At 49.7% G+C, this 17,647-nt stretch overlaps 1 protein-coding gene across 1 annotated transcript in view; it reads left to right on the plus strand.

The window, feature by feature from the left end:
* Window positions 1-17,647, plus strand: part of SLIT1 (slit guidance ligand 1) — a 207,611-nt gene that overhangs the window by 144,393 nt on the left and 45,571 nt on the right. The window contains 10 exon segments of the mRNA XM_064269086.1: window positions 3,893-4,040; window positions 4,497-4,568; window positions 4,996-5,067; window positions 7,370-7,441; window positions 8,100-8,243; window positions 13,664-13,827; window positions 14,619-14,642; window positions 14,804-14,948; window positions 15,712-15,786; window positions 15,919-16,062. Coding sequence (XP_064125156.1) covers window positions 3,893-4,040; window positions 4,497-4,568; window positions 4,996-5,067; window positions 7,370-7,441; window positions 8,100-8,243; window positions 13,664-13,827; window positions 14,619-14,642; window positions 14,804-14,948; window positions 15,712-15,786; window positions 15,919-16,062 — 1,060 coding nt within the window.

Consider the following 17,647-nt stretch of genomic DNA (forward strand, 5'->3'; position numbering starts at 1 on the left):
GCTCCCACACCATAGACTCCAAGCCTGTCAGCCACACAGAGCCCTGGAGGAACAGCGTCTACTGGGCTTGGTCTCCTTCCCTCAGTGTGAGGCTCTGGGTGTGGCTGTCACCTCCACACTCCTGACAGATATCCTGAGATTGAGCCCCGCAGAGCTCAGGGCTGCTGGAAACAAGAGGTTCAGGAGGCACCCAGGCCAACAGAGATAGGCCTTGAGCTAGTGAGCTTGTGAGAGCATCTGCATGGAACCCAGAACCTGTGATGTCAGAATCAGCGTTCACGGACCATGAGGCCCTGTGGCTTTCAACATCTTTTTTTCCATCATGAAACCCTTTCTGTCAAGGAAACGTCATGTCTCCCTCCATACTCCGTGTGCAATATATTAAACAGAGGACAGCAGAGTTGCTTTGTATGAAGCAGGAGAGGGACCCCCTCTGCCCCACCTTTTTGGTTGCCCCCTCACCACCCCAGCCAGCTCTGAGGCTCCAAAGGCACAGTCCTCATCCAAGAGTCAGCGTAGTGTTTGGTTAATGGGGCAAGGTCTGGAGCCAGGTTCACTTCCTGTCTCTGCTCCTTACAAGATATATGACCTTGGAGGTGTCTTTTATATCTCTAGGCCTCAGTTTCCTCAGCTGCAAAGTGGGGTTAGTTGTAATGCATCCCCTTCAGAGTTAGAGTGAAAATTACCCGGTTTCATTTGTGAGGAGCTTGGAACAGTGCCTGTGTATTAACACTCAAATGATGGTTATCGGGCAGGTGTTCACCGAGCATCTCGTAGGGTCAGGCGCTGTGGCCATTTGAAAACCATGGATCCAGCACCAGCCTTTTATTCTAACGATGAGGAGTGGGGGAGGGGGAAGGTGGAGAGGGAAAGGAGTTTGACCAAAGTGAAGGCAGAGTCTTCTTAAACCTGGGGTCCAGCATGGCCCACCAGACAACTCTGAGGGACCCCAGGCTCACTGGCGGAATTGACAGTGTTGTGGCCTTGAGAAACCTGAGCCATGAGACAAGGGGTGTGAGAATGATTACCTTATCCTGTCAGAGTGTGGGGTGGGTATGAGAGGAGAGCCAAGGCATCTTACCTTCCACCCCACATTGATATGTGTGTGTATGTGTGTGTGTGTGAGAGAGAGAGGAGAGCCAAGGTATCTTACCTTCCGCCCTACATCGATGTGTGTGTGTGTGTGTGTGTGAGAGAGAGAGAGAGAGCACCAGTGTGTCTTACCCTCCTCACCACATTGATGTGTGTGTACATGTATGTGTGTATGTATGTGTGTGTACCTGTGTGTGTGAGAGAGAGCAAGAGAGAGATGAGAACCAAGGCGTCTTACCTTCCATCCAACATTGGTATGTGTATACGTGTGTGTGTGTGTGCGTGTTTGAGAGAGAGAGAGAGAGAGGAGAACCAAGATGACTTACCTTCCACCTCACATTGGTGTGTGTATACATGTATGTGTATATGTATGTCTGTGTGTGTGTGAGAGAGAAGAGAACCAAGGCATCTTACCCTCCTCACTACATTGATGTGTGTGTATGTGTGTGCAAGAGAGAAAAAGAGAGAGAGGAGAGCCAAGGTGTCTTACCCTCAACCCCACATTGATGTCTGTATATATATATGTACCTATATGTATGTATGTTTGTGTGTAAGAGAGAGAGAGGGAAGCCAAGGCATCTTACTCCCCACGCCACATTGATGTGTGTGTACATGTATGTGCATACCTGTATGTATGTTTGTGTGTAGAGCCAGGCCTCCTCCATACCACATGAATGTGTGTGTGTGTGAGAGAGAGAGAGGGGAGAGCCAGGGCACCTTCCATACTATATGGGTACATGAACATGACTGTGTCTGTCTGCATGCGCACACACGGATGTGAACTCATGTGCAGGAGGAGAGCCAGAGCTCAGGCTGCCACAGGGTTGGGAATATGAGTAAATAATTCACTTGGATAATTTTTATTTTGAAATGCAAACTTTTTCTTTGATTTGACTACCTTGGTTTCTATATTCAGCCTTTTCCTCCCCTGGATACTGTTCAATGCTGGTTCCCTCACCCTGGCAACCCCTTCCCTGAGAAAGGCATTTCACAATTCTCATAGCTTTGTTTTTGATCTTGGCTCCTGCCCTATAGGGTAGCCAAAGAACGGAAAAGGATCAGAGGCTAAAATGCTGGTGGGAGTGTAAATGGGCTGCGCCACTTTGCAAAACTGTTGAGCAGGGTCCATTAAAGCTAAACATATATCTGCTCAATGGCCCTGCAAAGAAGCCCTGGTGGCACAATGATTAAGCACTCAGCTGCTAACCAAAAGGTCAGTGGTTCAAACCCACCAGCTGCTCCATGGGAGAAAAATGTGACAGTCTGCTTCTGTAGAGATTACAGCTTTGGGAGCCCTATGGGGCAGTTCCACTCTGCCCTATAGGTTGCTATGAGCTGGAATCTACTCGAAGACAATGGGTCTATAGCCCTGAAATCCCAATGTCAGGCATATACATATATGTTCTTCAAAAACCACACCCAAAGATATTCAAGGCAGCTTTTTTTCAGAATAACCCAAAGTTGGAAACAACTCAAATGGATTATGGATTAACTACTTGTGGTATATTCATACAATAGAATAACTGCTCAGCAATAAAAAAAGAAGAAACTACTGATACATGCGACAACATGGGTGAATTTTCCAAATATTTTGAACTGAGTGAAATAAGCCAGATATAAGAGTGCCTACTCTATGATTTTATTTATGTGAAGTTCAGAAACAAGCAAAACAGATCTTTGGCTATAGATTTCAGAGTTACCTTGGGGAAGGAGTATGAGAGAGTCTTCTTGGGTGACGAAAATGGTTCATAAGTGAGTGTTGGTTCCACAGGTGCATCCATATGTAAAAAGCCAATGAGTTATACACTGAAGATTTATGCACTTTATAATTTGTACCTCAATTGTTAAAAAGCATGGGCTTTTATATCAGACACTGGGCTTGATCTTGGCTTTATCATCTATTAGCTATGCGAATTTATACAAGTTAATTAATTTTGAGATCTCAGTTTTCTCACCTGTAAAATGGCAACAGTAATAGTATGTTTCCCACAGGGTTGTGCAGTAGGATTTAAAAGCGATACCGCAGGTACCACGCTTATCTCAGAGCATGGCACAGAGTAACAAAAACTCAAACCTGTTGCCGTGCAGTTGATCCCAACTCATAGCGACCTTATAGGGCAGAGTAGAGCTGCCCCACAGGATTGCCAAGGTTGTAAGTCTTTATGGAAGCATAGTGCTACATCTTTCTCCCACAGAGCAGCTGGTGGGCTTGAATTGCTGAGCTTTTGGTTAGCAGCCAAGTGCTTAACCACTGTGCCACCACGGCACGGAGTAGGCGCTTGACAAACATAGTCATTCTCATGCTCGTATGACTGATGAGGACATCGAAGTGACTTGAACTAGAACCTGGAGCCTTGAGATTCGAGGCCAGAATTTCTGAGCATATGAATCACATTCCCACGCAGCACACCTTAGGTTTAGACCCAAGCTTAGCAAGCAGCTAACAAGCACCTGCTATGTGCCAGACAAGGAGCCTTGCTGGCAAAGTGGTTAAGCAGAGTGGTTAAGAAAGTTCAGTGGCTCAAACCCACCAAGCGCTCCACAGGAGAAAGATATGGCAGTCTTGGAAACCCTATGGTGATTCAACTCGATGGCAATGGGTTTTGGTTTGGATAGGCCAGGCGCCCACAGAGTTGCATGGTAGCCTGGAGCCTCTTGTTTTGTGCATTCCCAGGTCTCCCCTGGTTCATCCTCATCTCTGGAAACTGCCTCTGGGGCCCTGCCCCCACCTGTGAGTCTGTATATGGGGGTGGGGGTGCTGACACGGGGTAGTTGGAGCCTTATCCCGCTGTTTCCGCAGGCCAGGGAGAGGCGGGGCGTGTGCCCTCCTGCACCCTCTCCTCCGGCTCCTGCCCGGCCATGTGCACCTGCAGCAACGGCATCGTGGACTGTCGCGGCAAAGGCCTCACCGCCATCCCCGCCAACCTGCCCGAGACCATGACGGAGATGTGAGAGCAGGGCAGGGCGGGCAGGGGCAGGGCAGGTGTGGGGACATGGGCCCCTCTGGCCTGGCCAGGTACCGCCAGGGCTTGTTCCCAGACCTCTCAGTGGTAAACGGGGACACAGTTTGCCCACGGGTGAGAACCTTCAGAGGGTGGGGGAGGCAGGATCCTTCTGTGATCTGTCTGTCCAGCCCTGGTGGACTCTGAGTGAGCCTGCCAGCATCAGTTCCGAGTGTTAGCATCCTTCGCGGCCCTTCCCAGCCACCGAAGCCTAGGATAGTGGAGCTCAAACCAAGGCTCTCCTTTTCTCTACCTTGTGCTACCCCAACTGCTCCAGACTTTGACTCCCAGGAGGGAGATGGGAGCTGGGGCGGAGGGGCAAAGTGTTCGCTGAGTCCAGCCGGGAACAGCAGGGCTGGGGTGACCCTGACTTTCTCGCTTCCTCTGTGTTCTGTCTCCTAGACGCCTGGAGCTCAATGGGATCAAGTCCATCCCCCCGGGTGCCTTTTCTCCGTACCGAAAGCTGCGGAGGATGTGAGTGGGCCCGCTGCCCCCTGGGAGATGGACTGGCTGGAGAAAGAGCCTGGACCCGGAGTTTAGACAGGCCCAACTCTGCCTCCAACACCAGAGTGGCCCTGGAAGAGCCACTGGCCGCCTTGCCCCCCAGGTTGCCCTCAGTGAAGGAGGGATGATGTAGTGACCCCCACAGGCTTGTCATGTGGCCAAAGTGAGATGCCAAGCCACAGTCTGGCCCGTGAGCAGATCTGATCGTCAGCTCCCCATGACTATACTCAGGAACACTGGCCAGTGGGTTTTTGAGTGGATTGGGGAGTTGGCCCTCCCTTTTCTCACTTCAAAAAAGTCCTTGTCTTGCATGGTGCCTAGGAGGTAGAGGGGACCAACCAAGCAGGACCTGGTGGTTGTCAAAGGGTTCAGCTACCCTCTCCTGCTCACTTTGCAGAGACCTCAGCAACAACCAGATCGCGGAGATAGCGCCTGATGCCTTCCAGGGCCTCCGCTCCCTAAACTCACTGTGAGTAGCAGCACCCAGGATCTTGGGTGGCCCCCAAGGAGACTGAGAGGCAAGGGCTTCTCTGGTGGGTGCTGGATGGGAGCAGGGTCAGTCTGGACCGTGTCTCTGCACAGCTGCGCCCCCCATCCCCACCCTGTCCACTAGCCTCAGTGGCCTGATCTGGCTGCATAGTCTAGGGAGCTGTGCCAGCTCCCCTTCTCTCATTGGGGTCCCTCCCTGGCTGGTGGAGGAGAAGAGAATCAAGGGCTGAGTGTCTGGAAAACCTAGGTGGGCTCTTTGCCTTTGGCATCTCTGATGCTTCTTCGACTATTGTCAGGTCTTCCCAGCATTCTTCGTGGCGGTCACCTGACCCAGGTCCAGCTTTCATACTGACCCGTCCTCCCCACAGACCCACCATTTCACCCCCTGAGCCTTCCCTGGGGTTGTCCACAAGGGTGATTGACCAACAGCTCCGACAGTGACATCTGTACACCTTGCCACCTTTTATCACAAACGTGCCCTGAACTCAAGATGTGGTGGGTGATTCGAAGAGTTTTCCTCTACCTCCATCCAGTATTTTTTTTCCCTCAAGGATCCACTGGGATCTGTCACTCAACAAAACATAGTGCAGCATTAAAAATCCATCTTGGAGGTGTTCTGTCATCTCTGTTTTTCCAAGAACCCGTGCTCACACCCCCAGGTGCACCAAGCCCCTTGCTCCCTGAGGACTCTGAGTCATGGGAATGCACTTTGTACAGAAGGCACACTCATGGCCAGGCAAGCTCCCTATGGTAGGGGCCGCTTGTGACTCTTAGGAATGAGTGTTTTCACCTGCCCCTCACCAGCACTGGACATAAGGGGGTCCTGCAAAGTGGAGCAGACTGGAACTTCCTCTTGGGGATTGCAGGAGGCTGACAGCTCAATGCACTCCCTCCTGTCTTGGAGTAGGGTCCCAGGTAGTGGGTGAGGCTAATGCATTGCACATGTCCAGGAGATATTCCACTTCTAATGGCACCCTTGGTTGTGCAGTACACAGTCTACACAGCTGTACCTGATGGCCTGGTGATGGGTTACTATAGCTGGCTGAGATCAGCTCATGGAGGCAGGTGCCAAAATGTAGGGCTCTTCCTCTGAGAAATGGAACAGGTGACAATAACCCATCTAGTGGGTTTCTGTTGCTCGTGGGTACGTGCTCATGGCCACCCCCCACCGTTTAGGAACTTGTGTGCTGAGGTCATACAATAGATCCCATCAGCAGCATCCACCCTTGGCTTGCCTTGACCCTGTCTCCCTGCTTCACCTCCTGCCCTCTCTACTCTATTCTCCACACGGCAGCTTGAGAATGTGTCTGGTCACATCTCAAAGGCTTCCTGGTGCTGGTGGGTAAATCCAATCTACTGTCCCTTTTGCTTCCTCCACTCAAGCCACACTGACCTTCTCAGCTCCACGCACGTGCTGACCTGGACCCCACTTCAGGCCTCAGCTCCTGCTGTGCCCTCCCCCAGCAATGACCTTGAAGTCGTATTTGAAGACACAGCACGCACTGCTTTTACTCAGATTGAGGGTTTATAAGGGGTGGCTGGTGGGGGCTGATTATGGTATTCGGACTAGAACACACACCTCCAAACCCCTTGGTGCTCTCACTGTCTTCCTGGAGACAGGAAAACCCATGCCCCCTTGCATATCTTTTTGAAACTTTTGCTTTGTCATTCTGAGTATACATGTAATTCACGCTCAATGTAGAAAACTTTGAAAATATTAAAGAACAACAACAAAAAAAAACAAAATCCCTTGCAATCCCACCCTCAGACCTAAGCACATTTAGCACTTTGGTCTGTTTTTGCCCGACGTCGTCTCTGTGCAGGTAAGCCTGCTTGCCATGCCAGTGCGCACACTGCTCATGCAGACTGCCATTCTCATTTTTCCTATAATTCTCTGAAAATGTGTTAATCATTCCTGTCCATGGAATTTCCTCCTCTTTAAACAGACTCCTTTTGGATCCAGGACCAGCTCAATTTCCGATGAGGTTCCCCAGAAGGGCCCCTTGGCAGGCTTCTGTGGGGTCCCATGTAAGGGCCAGGAGCAGGGGCTGCTAAGGCAGTAATGGGAGTCATGGCCCCCACCCCCAAGTCCATAAGGTACCTTTGTGCAAATTAGAAAAAGGCGACCCTTTCTTAAGACACTTTACTGCCATCTGCTGGCAAGTCATTATAACAAATATGCGTGTCTGGTGGTGGTGCTATTGTGCAGTGCACAACATGCAGAGCTGGGCCATGTCCCTGGTGGGCTGTCCTCTAATCTCTTTCTGCTGCCTTTTCTCCAGGGTCCTCTATGGGAACAAGATCACAGACCTCCCCCGGGGTGTGTTTGGAGGCCTGTACACCCTACAGCTTCTGTAAGAACCGGTTTTTGGGTGTCCTTGAGTGGGGTCTGGGGAGGTGGGTCAGTGTTCCTTAGGCATCTCAGACTGGCCCTTCAGTCTTTTTGGAGTGTGGGGACTTGACTGAGACGGGAGCTTGGAAGAAGAGCAGACCTGGTGAGGCTTGAGAGGCCTTAGGGCAAAGGGGGCAGGGGGAAGGGGATGGGTCAGAGCTGATGGAAGGCCTCCAGAGCCTAGAGGTTGCTGAGCCAGGGCCTGTGTTCCATGAACATTCAGGCAAGGAGTCTCCCCCAGGATCCAAGAGGCATTGAACTCAAAAGCTCCATCTCAGCTGGCCCACAGGAATCTGGGAAGGAGGAAGATCTCCCGAGAAGGCCTTTGGGAGGTGGCTTTGCCACTGTGTTCTGTGTTCTCCGGAATCACGTGGGGGCATCTCTGGCAGTTCCCTGAAAGAGAAGAGTGTGGAATCAGATGGTTCCCATGCGCAGAGAAGGCAGTTGGAGCTCTCAGCCCCTCTGCATGAGGAGGGGACATCCAGAGGGCCAGATTCCCTGTGTCTGCTCTCCAGAGCCTCCTCCTTGGCATGTCAGATGTCTAGGAAGATGCCCAGGACCATTGATGAGTCTGATTCTGTGCCTCTTCCCTCATCACCTGACTTTGGGTCTCCTCACAGGCTTCTGAACGCCAACAAGATCAACTGCATCCGGCCTGATGCCTTCCAGGACCTGCAGAACCTGTCACTGCTCTCCCTGTATGACAACAAGATCCAGGGTCTGGCCAAGGGCACCTTCACCTCCCTGCGGGCCATCCAGACCCTGTGAGTGCCCTCTGCCCACCTCCTCTCCCTCCCTCCCATCCTCCCTGTGTGTGCCACAGAGGGAAGGTCCCAGCAGGTGGGCTTGGAGGGAAGTAGCAGCCTCCTGGTGCAGACAGCATGTCCTGCCCTGGATGGTGATGCTCACCGGGGGTGGCCTCTATAGAGGAAGGAGCACAGGCTCTAGGTTGGACAATCCTGGGTTCAAACTCCAGCTATGCCTATTATTGGCTGTGTGGCCCTGGACAAATTAATTAGCTTCTCTCAGCCTCAGTTTACTCATCTGTAAAATGGGGATATTGTCTCCTTCATAGGTGTTCGGAGGTTAAAGGAGGTGTTTGTACAGAGCTTAGCTCATCATAAGTGCTTGGTAAAGCTGGCTACAGTTAATAATAATAATAATAAAGCGGACCAATTCTAAGACACACTGTTCCCACAAGAACATATCTGAAACTGGGGTGCATGTTACAATGAATGGCATAGCATGTAATTGACAGCATTTTGTTCTTTCTTGCTAGTATATAAAATAACAGTGCATTTTGCAACTGATGATGTCTTGAGTTAGATGAAATATAATAATAACAATGTTAACGATAAATTAAAAATGAGAGCGCAATAAATGTGGGATTTATTTTCAGCTTTCGTCATGGAAAAATGCAAACATATTCAAAGTAGAAAAGTGAATCCCCAAGTATTTATCACCCATCTTTAATAGTTATCAACTCATGGCTAATTTGGTTTTATTTATATCTCCCTGTCTTCCATCCCACCCAAACTATTTCGAAGCAAATCTCACCTATTTTATGTCATCCATACAGACTTCATACATATCTATAAAAGGCAAGGAGTCTTTAAGAACACAACTACAACACTGCTATTATATCTAAAAATTTAACATTTAAGTATCTAGTTAGATCAAATACCTAGTGAGTGCTTGAATTTCCAATTGTCTCATACACGTTAAATCATTTTTTTGTCATTTGTCGGAATCAGGATTTAATTAAGGCCAACGCAATACAATTGGTTGATATCGGTTGGTGTACCCCTTAAATCTCTTTTAATCTACAGGCTTCCTCTCCATCTCCTTTTTGCTTTGGAATTTATTTGGTGAAGACACTTCATCATTTGTTCTGTAGTGTAGGGATCCCAAAATGGTGATATTTGAATTCTAACGTTCCCTCTTCATTTGGTAGTGATGTGTGGTTATGCTCAGAAAAAGACTCCTTATCGCATAGCTGCACTGCTTCCATAATGCGAAACTTCTCATCTACTGTTTGGTTAAACTTAGGCACGTAAGTGGTCGCCTCGGTACCACAGGTTTAGTTCTGGGCCTGCAGTTTGCCTTGATGTGCTCACCTATGGGTTCTGTGATGCATAAATAATGAGCATTTGTTGTTAACATTATCATGGCCCTTGTTGTCGTTGTCGTTCTTGCCACTGTATCTGCAGATAATAGCTGCGTGGGGTGCTGCGATAGGTGCGAAACAGGTGGGGATAAAGGCATCCCTCCTGTTCCCTGGGGTCACCGCAGGGAAGCCGGCCACAAAGACAAACTCATTAAAACCCACGCACCCGCCCGCAGCCCCACTCCTGCTAATTAATTTACTTATAGCCAGGAGAGGAAGATGGAGCACTATGGGGAAATCTTCCTAAGTACGTGCAATTAGAGGTTACCACGGAGGCATCTCAAGGTAGATTATTTTAAGCAGCTGGCAGAACGTCCAAGAAAAACACAGTGAGAAACATGCCAAGGAGATCTGAAGGCCAAAGACCCATGCCCAGGAGAGCCTCGGGGATGGGGAATGGGGTTGAGAGAACTCATTGTGAAGAGTTTTTCTGTCCATGTAGAAGGAGATAGAGTAAGGCAAATGCATAGTGAGGTGCTGGCCTTTGTCTGTGTCGATTTACCCGGCTGATTTCCAAGAGTGCTCATGTCCTCCTAGACGTCGTGTCTGAGATCTGGCCACTGCCACCACAGGGATAAGCTGCGGCAGCAAAGCGGAAGCGGAACGTTAGGACAGAAGGGCTTCGCACAGGCGAGGCGGTGGTGGCAGTGATGCCGAAACCAGCAGTGACAGTGGACCAAAATCAGGCAGTGCCGACTCATGGGGACCCGCGTGTGTCAGAGTAGAACTGTGTTCCGCAGGGTTTTTGGTGGCTGATTTTTCAGAAGTAAATCCCCTGGCCTTTCTTCTGAGGCACCTCTGAGTGGACTTGAACCACCCACCTTACAGTTAGTAACTGAGCATATTAACCATTTCCACCACCCAGGGTCTCCACAATACTAATAACCCCTGTTCATTGAACACTTAAGGAGTCCTGGTGGTACAGTGGTAAAACGCTCGGCTGCTAACTGAAAGGCCGGCAGTTTGAATCCGCCAGCCGCTCCACGGGAGGAAGGTATGGCAGTCCACTTACCTAGAGATTACACTCTTGGGAACCCCGTGAGGCAGTGCTGTTCTTTCCTGTAGGGTCACTATGAGTTGGAATCAACCGGATGGCCACGAATTTGGTTTGGGTTTTATTGGGTACTTACGGAATGCCAGGCCACGGTTTTTTGTATGCATTATCTTACTTAAAACTTATACTAACCCTGTGGAGGTAGGTTCTGTCATCCCCGATTTTACTTACAAGGAAACTTAGGCAGAAGGAAGTTAAGGAATTCACCCAAGGTCACAGAGCAGCTAGTGAAGCAGGAATTAATCTCAGGCACCTCTTCACCATAATTGAGAAATTAGTTAGCTGCGCCTTCGGTTGTGCTTTTCTGTGAGAATAAACCTCATTATTAACATTGCAAAGCAAAATTGAACTTTAACGAACAGTTGCTATGTATCAGAAGCCTTGGTAGTACAGTGGTTAAAAGCTCGGCTACTAACCCAAAGGTTTGCAGTTTGAAATCATCCACCGCTCCTTGGAAACCCAGTGGAGCAGTTCTACTCTGTCCTATAGGGTTGCTATGAATTGGAATTGAGTTGATGGCAATGGGTTTGGTTTGGGTTTATTATATATCAACAACCAAAATAAAATTTGGAACAAGAATAAAAGAAATCAGGTCCAAGGTGCAATCAAATATTCTCATTACCCCTCCGTGGTTGAACTCCTTGACGGAGTTTTGTTTTGTTAGACCCGAGCAGATTTAAATTCACCCGAATCTTTCTTGATTCATCTGTAGCTATAAGATCGGTGGCTGAATGCCTTGTGTTGTAGAATTGAGTTTGCTGCAGTTTTACTTGCCCTAAAAGATTTAAAAAAAATTTTTTAACAGCTTTGTTAGGTATAACTTATACACCATAAAATTCACCTGTTCTAAGTGCATGATTAAATGATTTTTAATAAAATTACAGAGGTGTGCAACTATCACCACAATCTAATTTAGAACATTTTCATCACCCTCCAAAAATCTCTTGTGCCCATTTACAATCAGTCCTCATTCTCAGCCCCAGCCCCAGGCAACCACTAATCTACTTTCTGTCTCAATAGATTGCCCTTTTCTGGACATTTCTTAAAAATGGAATTATATAATACGTTGTCTTTTGTGGCCAACTTATTTCACCTAATGTGTTTTTAAGGTTCACCTATGTTGTAGCATATATCAGTGTTTTGTTTCTTTTTATTGCCAAGTGATATTCCATCGTATGGTTATACTACGTTTTGTTTACAGAATCCTGTTGATGGACATTGGGATGGTTTCCACTTTAGGGCTACTATGAATAATGTTGCTATAAACATCAGCATACACATCTTTGGTGGACATATATTTCCATTTCTCTTGGAATTACTGGATCATATGGAAAATTTATGTTTAACTTTTTAAGAAACTGCCACTGTTTTCCAAAGTGGCTGCACGACTTTACATTCCTACCAGCAGCCTATAAAGGTTCCAGTTCCTCCATATCCTCATCAACACTTGGTATTGGCTGTTTTTTTGATAATAGACATTCTAGTGTGTGTGAAGTAGTGTCTCATTGTGGTTTTAATTTGCATTTCCCTAATGACTAATGATGTTGAACATCTGCTCCTCAACAAGTATTCCAAGAAAGACATTGGGACTCAGCCTCCCCTTCCCTTCCCTCCCACTGTCAGAAATGTATATGGAGATAGCTACATGGCCACATAACAACACACTTCTCAGTGTAACTTTAACATAATTCTTTTTCCCCACATTTTTTTCTTCCACCTGATCATTTTCCCTCCCCAGCTCCCTGCCCTTTGCAATTGTTAAAAATTATAATTTGCATGAAATTCTTAAGTTTATACAGAAGCCACTTGCCTCTGTAAGGGGTTCAAATTATATATGTTGTTGACACAGATACCCTGTTCAGACGTTTTGGTGCATGCCTGAACAGCATACCTGAAGTGATTTTCAGCAGAGTTTTCTACCAAGATCGGGACAAAGGGAAGCAATTAATTTGGACATAGGCTGGGACACTAAGGCACAAACAGGTGTGGATGGGGCAATGGGGGAGGGTTCCTAAGCAGTCTGTAAATCCTGGTGTTTTAAATTATCTAAAAACTCTGCCTTGGGGAGTCAACCAACACGTCTCTGTATGCAAAATGACAGTTTAAAATGGGAAACAAATGCTAAACTGGATTCAGAAGCAGTGAGGGGAGCCTGGTCCACCTGGTACAGCTGAGAGGAGTCAGGACTCGAGCAGGAAAGGGGAAGGAAAGCTGTCAAGTGGAGAGGCAGGGGTGGCTGGACCAAGCAGAGCTGCATCCAGGTATTTCAACAAGATTCTGGAAGGTAGAGCCCTGGAGGCGATGGACAGGAGAGAAAGCAGTAGAGATCTGGGCTGACCTGGGCCCAGACCCTGGGCCGGGTTCATTCCTCTGCTCAGAGAGCTGGGCAGCCCCTGGCAGAGGGCTGGGCTGAGGCCAAAAAGTCAGATGCCTGAGCTGATGGTGCTTAGAGGAAGCAAAAGTGACTGTGGCTTGGTGAGTCTCTCTGAATTGGCCCCCTGCTCTGTCTCTCTGCACTTCCAAGCGTGAGCGTTGGCTCTCAGGTCTGTGAGCAGAAATGGTGGCCCTGGAACGGTAGCCAGAACAAGGGCAGCAGGGATGCCCTTCTGCGGGTCTCAGGTGGGAAAGCCAAGTGCGGGGCAGGCACAGTGTGGCTGGTCCAAGCCCTGCTGGGCCGTCAGGGCCCACACGTGGGAAAGCCACCGCGTGGCTGCTCATAGCAAACCGGTTTCTTTGGCTGGTGTCCCCTGTCCCCCTCCCGCACTACCACACTCAGCCTGCTGGAAACACAGGAAGAAGCCTAGCAAGAGAATAAGTAACTACACACTAACATTTTCTGAGTTCCCCTTGTGCGAAGAGAAGGCCTATAAAAGGATCAGGGATCAGCAAAGCCCTGTCCAGGTGGAGGTCAGCAAGAGTTTGTGGCCCCTGGCTCTGACCCTCCGTCTGCCCCCTTTGGACAGGCATCTAGCCCAGAACCCTTTCATCTGTGACTGTAACCTCAAGTGGCTGGCAGACTTCCTGCGCACCAACCCCATTGAGACGAGCGGCGCCCGGTGCGCCACTCCCCGGCGCCTAGCCAACAAACGCATCGGGCAGATCAAGAGCAAGAAGTTCCGGTGCTCAGGTAGCTGCCCACTCACCTGCTCTCCTGTCTGTCTGTCTGCCTGTCTGCTTTCAGTCTGCTCAGGGACCCAGTGATGTTTCCTGGGTGGCCCCAGCAAGGGTGTCCTGGGCTGATCTGGGTCCCTGCAGGAGGGTGGAGAGGCCCCAGGTTCTAGACTTGGGCCTGGGTGGTTGATCAGACCTTCCACGCATTTCACTGAGGTCTGGAGGAGAGGGGGGACTTGCTGCAGGTCCCAGAGCGAGGATTCAGACAATGGCCCAGCACCCTCTATTCCCAGGCCAGAGCTCTCTTATGCCATTGCTTTCAAGCCTTTTAAGACACATGGGAGGCCTGGGAGCCCTCAACAGTGAGATAGGAGTTGTGCCCCAGCTTCGGAACAGCAGGAATGGCCCCAGCAACTGCAATCAGCTTGGCACCTGGCCGAGGACAGTGTGGCTAGCTTCTGAGTTCACGTCCTGTCTGGAACCCTATCCACTGCTGCTCGTGCCTGTCTGTAAAGTCAGCACAATCTCCCATCTTGCACTATTACAAGTGGAGTTGGGAGGGTTTTTGGTGCTCCTTGAGAGAGATATAATTGGATATGGCCTTGGAAGTGGCCTGGGCAAAAATATCTGTGCTTGGTAGCAAGGCCTTCTCCACACAGAGACTGAGTGGATGGGCTTTGGGGCCTGATCTGGGGCCTCTGCCTCATCCTTGGGGCCCCTTTCACTGGGCAGTGGGGCTGGTGCCTGGTCTGTTCTCACAAGTCCTGAATGGTGCCACCATCATGGTGTTTCTACTTCTCTCCCCAGCTAAGGAGCAGTACTTCATTCCAGGTAGGAGAGTGAGGGAGCCAAGGCCAGCCTGGGAGGTGGATGGGGGTGGTGGGTGGCTAGGGGTTGGTCTGCAGGCTGAGGGGGCATGGAAGCCCTAGGTCAGCCCTCCAGCTTGGAGCCTGCTCCAGCCCTCAGACCCCGAGCCTTGCCCCTCCCTGCAGGCACTGAGGACTACCAGCTGAACAGTGAGTGTAACAGCGACGTGGTCTGCCCCCACAAGTGCCGCTGCGAGGCCAGTGTGGTGGATTGTGCCAGCCTGAAGCTCACGAAGATCCCTGAGCGCATCCCGCAGTCCACAGCTGAGTTGTGAGGGCCTCCGTTTACCTAACCGTGCTGGGCCCACTCCCGGTTTTTCTCTGGTCCTGCCCAAGACCCCTTCCCAGTTATGGCTGGGCTTGGCAGGAAGCAGGGCCTCTCCCCTCCTGCGGCCCCTGCTTCTGACTCCCAGCCATACACTCCCCTCACAGCAGACTTCAGCACCCAGAGCCAGTCACCAGCCTGAACGGGGTGGGGGGTTGGGGGGGCTTTCTCAAGGATGCTTTTGCCTTCTTTTGATGGGACTTGATTCCATTAGCTCAAGTTTGGGCTTAAGCCATCCCTTCAGCTATTATACACGTATGAATACCTGTACACATCTGTTCTTTTATGTATGTGAATTTTCATGACATTTTTAATGCCAAAATACTCCCATCTACCCCCTAGCAGTAGGCCTAACCTTCCTTTGGAATAGGATCAATCTGGCATGCCAGATAAATTCTTCTGGGAGTCCCATCCAAGTGTTTTCATTTCAGAAGTTGCTTTAATATCTGTCTCTTATGGATGTATAAAGGAGCCCTGCTAGTGCAGTGGTTAGGTGCTCGGCTGCTGACCGAAAGGTCAGCAGTTTGACCCCACCAGCCGCTGCACTGGAGAAAAGGCCTGGTGATCTGCTCCGGTGAAGACTACAGCCTAGGAAATGCTATGGGGCTGTTCTGCTCTATCCTATCTGTTCCCTATGAGTCGGAATGGGCTTGACAGCACACAACAGCAACAGCATGGATGTGTCAGTTCTCTTCATTGCCTCTTGCAGACGTTTGAACAACAATGAAATTTCCATCCTGGAGGCCACTGGGATATTTAAAAAACTTACACATCTGAAGAAAATGTGAGTCCTCAATGAAGGGCAGGTGCAGTCAGGACGCTGGCCCCTGGGTGCATGGGGGCAGGGGTGCAAGAAGGGAGAACCCTGAGCTCCTGGGTGCAGGCATCCATAATCCTCCCCCATTCCTTTCCCCAGCAACCTGAGCAACAACAAGTTGTCAGAAATTGAAGACGGGGCCTTCGAGGGTGCTGCCTCTGTGAGTGAGCTGCACCTGACCGCCAACCAGCTGGAGTCCATCCGGAGTGGCATGTTTCGGGGTCTGGACAGCTTGAGGACCCTGTGAGTGTGTGGAGCCAGGGGAGCTGGGTGGGCCAGCTGGACGGAGGTGGACAAAAGCCAAGCCTCAGTGTGAGGCGTATGCATTAAAGGAAAAGGAGGAGAGAGGGTGGAAGACTCTTTCCCCCCGCCAGCTTACAGGAGAATGGGGACAGCCAAGGACCCTGACTGGTGGGAACAAATGGTCAAATGTTGGCAACTCATAGTGAGGCCTGTTCTTATGATTCCCTGAGATATGGGATTGGTGCCTGGTGAAGGAATGGAAGGATGGAGGCCCCTCTGGTTGTCCTGTGGTCAGGAGTGGCCAGTACTACTTCTGGCAGGAGGGGCTGGATGACCCCATGACAGGGAAATTGCAGAGGGGACTCAAGTGGGTGTAGATGGGAGGCGGGGCAGGGACACTGGTGTGATCCCATGACTCAGAATCCACCCAGATCTAATCAGATACAGACACTCAGTAAGATCCTGGGATCACCCACCCTCCGTGAATGCTGCAGGGAGTCCCCTCCCTGCCCAGGCAGCGCTGGCTTTTCAGATGATGGTGTAGAAGCTCAGAGTGTCTGATAGACCGCACTGCCCAATAGGACTCCCACAGCGATGGCAGTGCACTGTATCTGCGCTGGCCAATCCAGTAGCCATACATGGCTGTCAAGCACTGATTATAGGTAGTGCTACTGAGGCACTGAATTTTTCATTTCATTTAATTAATTTAAACAGTTAAACATGTGGCTATCAGCTACTATATTGGATGACATGACTCTAGAAGCAACCTGCCTAGATTTAAGTCCCAGCTCTGCAGTAGGGCTCTGGGTTTGTTTTCTGAGCAGAGCATGTACAGCTGAATTTGTGTAAGGTAAATGAATGCATGATGGGACTCCCTGTGGATTTTTGTTTGTTTGTTTTACAAAAAGGAATTTGACTGTGTACTTTGTTTTGAGCTTGATTTTTTTTTAATTAACTTTTATTAAGCTTCAAGTGAACATTTACAAATCCAATCAGTCTGTCACATATAAGTTTACATACATCTCACTCCCTACTCCCACTAGCTCTCCCCCTCTTGAGTCAGCCCTTTCAGTCTCTCCTTTCGTGACAATTTTGCCGGCTTCTCTCTCTCTCTATCCTCCCATCCGCCCTCCAGACAAGAGTTGCCAACACAATCTCAAGTGTCCACCTGATATAATTAGCTGACTCTTCATCATCGTCTCTCTCCCCCCCACTGACCAGTCCCTTTCATGTCTGATGAGTTGTCTTCGGGGATGGTTCCTGTCCTGTGCCGACATAAGGTCTGGGGAGCATGGCCGCCGGGATTCCTCTAGTCTCAGTCAGACCATTAAGTTTGGTCTTTTTATGAGAATTTGGGGTCTGTATCCCACTGATCTCCTGGTCCCTCAGGGGTCCTCTGCTGTGCTCCCTGTCAGCGCAGTCATCAATTGTGGCCGGGCACCAACTAGTTCTTCTGGTCTCAGAATGATGTAGGGTCTCTGATTCATGTGGCCCTTTCTGTCTCTTGGGCTCTTAGTTGTCGTGTGGCCTTGGTGTTCTTCATTTTCCTTTGCTCCAGGTGGGTTGAGACCAATTGATGAATCTT

The sequence above is a fragment of the Loxodonta africana genome, chromosome 16 (assembly GCF_030014295.1).
Source record: "Loxodonta africana isolate mLoxAfr1 chromosome 16, mLoxAfr1.hap2, whole genome shotgun sequence".
NCBI lineage: Eukaryota > Metazoa > Chordata > Mammalia > Proboscidea > Elephantidae > Loxodonta > Loxodonta africana.